General features: G+C 32.7%; 1 protein-coding gene across 2 annotated transcripts in view; it reads left to right on the top strand.

Annotated features, from left to right (window-relative positions):
* LOC118740306 (putative nuclease HARBI1) overlaps positions 1-5,857 on the top strand; it is a 6,789-nt gene extending 932 nt beyond the window's left edge. The window contains exons 3-4 of one of the 2 annotated variants that reach the window (XM_036471790.1): positions 4,109-4,415; positions 5,550-5,857. In XM_036471790.1, coding sequence (XP_036327683.1) covers positions 4,109-4,415; positions 5,550-5,820 — 578 coding nt within the window. In that variant the 3' untranslated portion in view covers positions 5,821-5,857. Of the gene's footprint in view, positions 1-3,819; positions 3,910-4,108; positions 4,420-5,549 lie in introns of those variants that run through there. The other variant, XR_004993115.1, reaches the window with a different exon arrangement.
* The last annotated feature ends 2,191 nt before the right edge of the window (positions 5,858-8,048 follow it).

The raw sequence follows: 8,048 nt of genomic DNA, 5'->3' as shown, positions 1-8,048 counted from the left end.
TATCAAGGCACAGTTTTTTTGTTTTTACAAGTTTTTAGTTGAACTGGCGTTCCATACATTATCATGGTAGAAATGGTGACTTTGAAATTTTTAATTATTCCTTGTGAATATGCTCGTTTGTATATTTCATTTTGACGTATGTAGAATACGTCTTACGTTTCGATATGGAGGCTATGCTCAAATGTTGTGTTGTAATTTTTAGAGCTTCACGTAAACCCTTATTGCACGAAAACTAGTGAAGCGATTTCAAAGAAAGGTGTGGCGATTCAAAGACAATATTCCAAACCTATCGACAGATACATTCACGTAAGTAACCGATTCGGTGTCTGTCCTAGAAACAACGGTAGATATTGGCTTATTTTGGGGTCAATTCTGAGCCTTAAAGTGCTCTAGCAACTTATGATTTGCAGATATAACTTTCATTTTCGGAATACAGGTTCTTTGGAGCAGTAGAAATATTATCATGTATAAATTCTATATAAATTCAACAAATATCGAGCATTTTAAAACAAAAAATGTTGAAAAAATTAGCAAATTTTTTTTATTTTTTTCCTTAAGTTTTCCTTAATCAAAAATTCAAGTTTTTTCCTTACGTTTGGTATGTGGGATGAATTGGTTGATATCTTCTAAGTATGTTTATTTTATTCATATATATGGGTATAAATGATTTTCCATACAAAAGCACTTCGTCATCGTTTTGCAAACACGTGCAGGCGATGGAAGTGAGAGAAGGAGACAAAAAGTATGTGTGTAGGCATTACGGCTTTTGAGTAACAGATGGCGCAATATTTACAACCTAAATACATACATACGTACATATTTTGATTTAAGTTGGCGATATATTTTTCTTTTAGTAGATAATCTACGTTTGTATGTATGTATGTATTTATTTTTATCACATCAGATCTGTACCGTTCGTTCGATTTTACTAAATGAGATATCAAATTAAAGGGCTTGGCCTGTAGATGTGCAATAACTTCTTATTTTTTTCAGAAAGAGTTGCCACTAGAGTTGCTGATAAAAAATGAAATTCAAATTATTTTTAAGTTAAATCAATTGTATTACACTATGAGTATCGATCGAAATGGTTTTGAAAAGGCTTTATTTCTTAATTGTATGTAGGAGGGTTGCCACCTGTTTCAAAAAGCAAGTTCGGCTTAAATAAAGGCAGAAAATTGAAATGTATATCCTGATATGGATGTCAGACGAAAGAAGTTGTGGTTTGAAAATATTTTGCAGACGGTTGCCACCTTGTTACAAAGTTAGATTCAATATAAGCAATAGGTTAAATAAATTACTTCAATTTGAATATAAATCAAAATTGCTTTAAAGAAATTTTATTTTCATACTGCGTGTAGGAAGGAGTGTTGCCACCTGATTTTATACTTAAATTCCAATTGAATTAATACACACAAATAAATACAAGTGTGAGACGAGAAAGGTTTAACGAGGTTTTGGTTTAAAAATTATTTGAACAGGATTGCCATCTGTTTGAAAAGTCGAATTAAATTAAATTGTTTGAAATATTGGCGTTAAAAAAAGGACTATTAAGAAAAGTTTAGTTTAAGTATTTATAACATTTAAGGGGGGTTTCCACCTGTGTAAAAAGTTAAACTCAAATTATTTAATAAGTCAAATGAATTATTTAAGTGTGGATATGAATTGACATTTAAGAGGGTTGCCATATGTTTTAGAGATTAAATTCGACTTGAATTAAAGGAACTAGATATACAATTTAAAAATGTATCGCAATATGTGTGTCAGTTGAAAAAGGTTTAATTGGTTTTGGCATTAAAATATTTTGAATAAGGTTGCCGCCTGTTTTAAAATTAGTATTTAATTAAATGGAATATTAAAACATGACGTGAAACGAAGGTGGTAAAATATCCTTAGTTTAAATATTAATAATATTAAAGAGCCACCTGTTTAAAAAGGTAAACTCAAATTAATAAATAAGTGAAAGCAATTATTAAAAATATGTGTATGAAATGAAATGGGTTTTGAAAGGCTTTATCTCTGAACTGTATTTTAAAAATAAAATTTAACTTAATTCGTCAATAACATGAAATATGTAGGTATCACAATATCAGACGCAAGCTGATGGTACATATGATTGAAGTTAATGTGGATCTGCTTCTCTATTGCAAAATATTAATATTTTGCAATTCATATTGATTTATTAAATTCAATTCTATACAATCAAAACGAATATTTCGTGAACCGTTTTAAACTTGAATGCAGGTCAAGACGAAGGCGCTGGACTGATCCTTTTTTCATTACCGTTCCACGATTGTTTTCAAGTACGCAGTTTGGTTTGCTTGATCGTGTTATTTGCGTTTCAGTTTTTTATTTCAAAGTTTGTATCAACGAGTAAAGATGGCTGCAAATATTAAAAAAACGAAGTGAAGTAAGGCAATTTTTGAGCTAATAAACGAAGCCTTTCCCCCTTTTCCTTACACTCATTTTTCGACTAAAATCCCTACGCGAATTATCTCCATGTAAAAACACTGATTTTTCAAAATTTATTAAAACTATTACACATTTCTGTGTTATTAAAAGAACTTGCAATAGCCATAAAAAATCACTGTGATTTAAAAATCGCAATAAGTCTTTTCACTGGTACTGAAAAACCGATATTTCGCCCATCACTAGTTGTGTATAGTTCCTGAACTTCCATTTTTTTTTAATATTTTTTGATTTCAACATAAAAAGCAGGTGCATATTTTTTCGGTATAGAACAATCCTAGGGTTAGAGCATTAAAATTCCGACTTTGATTTTTTTTTTACCACTCTAAGGTACATATGTAGATAAAAAACGCCTATCGTAGAATAACCTATTTTTTCTAAGTTATTTAATTTTATGTTTACAAAACTATGCATCTCAAAGTGCAAAAATGGAATGGTGCAAATAACTCTGTATGTGCGTCAACATTTGTAATTTTTTTTTTTTTTCAATGAAGGCATTTAATACATTTGCCTGCTTTTAACGGCCGGTTTCACGACAGCAATTTAAGTGAAAAATAATTTTTTTAAGTTTCATGATTTCATTTCTCTATCAGCTGATCTTTTGCAACTCTGTATACATTTTACTGGGTAGGTTCAGAAGGCGCAGCAGTTGCTAAAAAAAAAAGTGATAGTAATGCGTCTTCTGAACGGCTTGATACATTATCTGTCAAATTCGAAACACACAACATGTTGTCTCAAATGATCAGAAAAATATTACGATCATCTAACACGCAACTGTTCAGTTGAACAGAAGTACAAAACAACGCGTTCAGAAGGTGCAATCGCAACAGTTACTGAGCTGTTGCGCCTTCTGAACGTGCCCACTGTCAGCTGTTTTGGCAGTAACAGTTTTATAAATAGAAAATGGATTCTAATGATGAAAGTGATTTGGAATACGAGGCTTTAATAAACATAATAATAAACTGACGTCCACGCATAATGAGGCAGCGTCGAAACTTTCTATCATATAATGACGATGTGGACTTTCGCTGCAGATTTCGCTTAACCAAGCAAGCAGCATGGATGGTCTTGGAACTTATTTGAAACAAAAGCCAACACAAAACTAATAAGTAAGTAAAAACTTAATTCTTTTTGTGAAACTATTCATGTATGCTTCCATAACTATATTAGAAATGGTGCCATGTCGCCAGAAGTAATGTTTTTCACAACGCTGCGTTTCTTTGCGACAGGATGCATGCAAAGAAGAAAGAAGAAGAAAAAGCTCTTCGGGCCGAGCAATAAGAAGAGTTTGCCTTCAGACTGCGCTATTAAGAGAACGTTTTGTAAAATTTCCAGTGGAAGTGGAAAAACAGGGGCAAATGCAGAAAGATTTTTACAAAATAGCAAAGTTTCCACGGGTGCTAGCTGCTGTAGACTGCACGCATGTGAAAATTCAATCTCCAGGTCAGTACAATAATTCATATGGAAAATGTTCAGTTATTTGTACAACGATAGCAAAGACTCTTGTCTACAAGTGTGTCTACAAGTTTTTTGATTCGGGTTACACGTTTGGGCACAGCAACCCAAAATCATTCTACAAATAACTAAACCGTACCCATTCATATTTTTGGCTGACGATTGCTTGATATGTGTAAATGTTTAGGTGGTGACGACGCAGAATTGTTCCGGAATCGAAAAGGCTACTTTTCGATAAATGTACAAACGCTTTGTGACAGCAAATTAAACATTTTGGATATTGTAGCCCGTTGGCCAGGTTCGTCGCATGACGCACATATACTAAGGAACTCGCGGATATTTAGCAAATTTGAGGGAGGAGAATTCGGGAATGCTCTGGTCGTTGCCGATGGCGGTTACCCTTGCAATGGGTGGATAATGACTCCCTTGTTGAAGGTAGAAACTCAAGCTGAAGCATTATATAATGAGTCTCAAATACGGACCCGCAATTGTATTGAGCGTAAGCAGTGTTGCCAGAACTTTTTGGGCCGACCGGCTAGATTAGCAAAAAAAAGCGGCTAAAAACGGCTAAAATGTTTTAGTGAAAATTCACATGCTTTATTTAAATAAATCGCAAGAAACGAAAGACTAGTTAACACCATTAATTTATATCGAGTGTATATTCTTCATCATTAAATGAATCACTATTGTATATATCACCTGAATTCATTAATTTTAAGAGATCGTCATCTACAGTAAAATTATGGCAGCATTTTTCTTCACGTTTTAAACCGTATCTTATATATAAAATAGCGTTTAACGTTTTAACGCACATTGGATTTCTTTGCTTAGTTTTTATTATATTAATTGAACTAAATATTCGCTCTACTTCTGCATTACTTATAGGCAAAACAAGAAAACTAAAAACTAGGTTGGAAAGGTCAGCAAAAGGGTTTTCTCCTAGGGCATTTCGAAATTGATAAACTTCGGCCCAAAATTTTACAGTTGAGTCTAAATTACTCCAGGTTTGTAACGTTAACCGTTGCCATTGCATCTCTATGGATGTTATTTCGTCGGCATTATATTTGTGTTTTTGTTGCTGTAGTTGAACAAATACTTTTGATTTAATTACTTTTAATGCATTTCCAACCGAAAAAAGTCAATTTTTTTAGTGTGGCAATATTTGTAGGGAGGCGTTGGCGTAATTCCTTTATTAAAGTGATAATAAAATAGCGACCATTTTCTCGAATTATTTTCTCGGCTTCGTGGTCAAAAGCGTTTGTGCTTACTTGTGTTTTTAAATACTCTTCAAAACTGTGATAAAACTGAGGAAATGGAGCAAGGTATGGTTCCAACGGGGAGCATATAGGATCAAATATGTCCGCGCTAATAACCACTAGGGAGCATAGATGCGAAAGTAAAACATTGAGTTCATTAAAAATCTTCATTGGGTCTGCATTATTGCTTTCGAACAACTTGTTTACTTTTTGCACCTGAAAATTAGGCAAATAGTAAAATCGGCTAAAAACGGCTAACTTTTTTTTTACAAACCGGCTAACAAATCGGCTGCCGGCTAGATCGAATTTTCTCCGGCTAGTTGCTATCAAAACCGGCTAAATCTAGCCGGAAAACGGCTAAAATGGCAACGCTGAGCGTAAGTACGGCGTGTGGAAACGACGATTTCCAATACTTGCTCTTGGAATTCGAATGCAAATAAGAGAAGTTGAAAGTGTCATCGTTGCAACTGCAGTTTTGCACAACATTTGTAACATCAACAACGATGTGACTGCTCCTCCAGTATATGGAGATATAAACGATATTATTGACACGGTAGTTGATGTACAAACAGTCCCAGTTTCTGGCCGAAGTGGTAATGTACACAGAAGACACATAATACAAAATTATTTTGAAAGCTTGTAACATTTATTTCAATGAAACAATAAAAACGTTTGAATTTCAAGTATTAAATAAAAAGGAAATTAAGGTACATACATATTTCATTAGCAGGTACGTTAAACGCTTAAAAAAACATTGCTCAGAACCGCTGCAAGACATACATTCTCTAGCGGTAAAAATGATAGCTCCAACGTAAGGAATAGTTTGGCTATTTGTCTTTTGTTTACTTAATGTTTATCAATTTTTATAAAAATAAATCATAAAAAAATGCACACCGTTCCAATCCACATTGCAAGCTTTATAAAAAATTATAAAAACAACAACGTTTAACCAAAATTTTAAATTTTTAATGTGGTTTCATAACAATTTTTGGTTCGTAGTTTTAAAAATCATTAAATTTTAATACAAGAAGTTCAAGTTTGAGTTCTACTGCCGGTGTAAATGATATTTTAAAATTTTACACAAATAAAAAAGTGAAAAAAGGGGTGCGCAATCCAACAAATAGCAGTGAATAAGTTAGTATTTTAAGAAAATAATTCGTGTATACGGTTTTGAAGCCCATTCCATTTTAGTATAGTCGAGTGCAAGTTTTAAGTGGCTGAAAAATACCGTTGATTTTTGGCAATTTTTTTTTTTTGGTTGGCGGTGTCATCCATTTTTTTCCATATTAAAACTTTGCCAAGCATACTTTGTATCAAATGGGCTACAAAACTGCATACCCAAAATTTTTCTTAAAATATTAACTAAAAAACGGGATTCTTTTGCGAGTTTAAATTTGCTCCTCTTTATATAAAAATTTACTGGACTATATAACTGCGTACCAAGAATTATTATATAAATTCATATTCAAAGTTTGAATTTTTGATTAAGATTGGTTGAGTCTTAATAATTTTTTACAAGAAGTGAAACATGGATTTGAATGTTGTTTGGTCTACAAGGAGCGAGACTTTTATAAAAAAGGGTTGGCTTTCCAAAACGGAACCAATCGAGATTTCAGCGAAAGTATATGGAATTTAGTCATGAAACTTGGTCAGGATGTTGGGGGAGGCTTTCTCTACATGAATGTATCACTCTTACAAAGTAGTTGCTAATAGTATTTAAGCAGATTGTTGTTAAATAATCTTCACTACCACCCCAACTTTTTGTACAAAATGCCACTTATCAATTGTATTTTGGTTGATATACAATATCTTCAATGTTCACGTGCGTATTTGATACTTTTAATATATATTTATATTCATCAATTAATTAACTAAAACGCGTTTATAAATCCGTTCACTCGTTTTTGCACTTTTCACAAACAAACAGAAATAACAATGGCCGACAGTAACAGCAAATGTGTGCTGCCATACTTCTCGAAGCTATAAAATACAACTATAAACCATATCATTTTGGATTTCGATCCAAGGGCTTTTTATTATAAAATCGATACTTCGATAAATCATGAAAATTTTTAATAAAAAATCGCGCGATTTTTTATTAAACATTTTCGCCTGCGGCGCTTTTTATTATAAAATCGATACTTCGATAAATAATGAAAATTTTGAATAAAAAATCGCGCGATTCTGCGATCGATCCTGCGATAAATTATGAAAATTTTTAATTAAAAATTTTCGCCTGCGGCGTATGTGCATTTTTTCATTGTTTCCGTTTTGTGTTTTTTTTTGCATTTTTTAGTATGTATGGCAGCACCGGCATTTCAGTTCAATTGCTGTACAAGGGAAAAAGTGAGGTTGAATTCGGTATTTTTTGCAACTTTAAATGCGAATTACTTAAAAACTATAAGCCTCCGGAGGGTGGGGTCTTCAGATTTAGAATCTGAAAAAGCTCCTCTATACTCCCTAATATTTTGTTTTTTCCAAAGCCTGGATCCGTTTTGGAAAATTTTCCCATAAAAAATGTATAAACATTAAATAAACCAAATAAAATAGTTAAAAATTGATCAAAATTTTGAGGTACTATTTTTTTTACCTGGACTGTATTGAAGATCAAACACTTATTTTTTTAATTTCTATGGATACTCTCTTGAAGTACACGCATTTCCAAATTGTGCTTTTCCGAAGTAGTTTTTATTTGCAGCTCATGCAATTCCTTCATATTGGCAACACGCAACAAATTCCTCCAATTCCTGTTTCATTTTTGATTCACACTATTTGGCTTTTATTTCCGCAAGTTTAGTCCAACTTGACTGCTTTGCTTTTCTAGTATCAAGGCACAGTTTTTTTGTTTTTACAAGTTTTTAGTTGAACTGG

Source organism: Rhagoletis pomonella, unplaced genomic scaffold (genome assembly GCF_013731165.1).
Source record: "Rhagoletis pomonella isolate Grant_MI unplaced genomic scaffold, Rhpom_1.0 Rhpom_scaffold_00006, whole genome shotgun sequence".
Lineage (NCBI taxonomy): Eukaryota > Metazoa > Arthropoda > Insecta > Diptera > Tephritidae > Rhagoletis > Rhagoletis pomonella.
The sequence above is the reverse complement of the archived record's forward strand: the minus strand, read 5'-3'. Positions and strand labels throughout refer to the sequence as shown.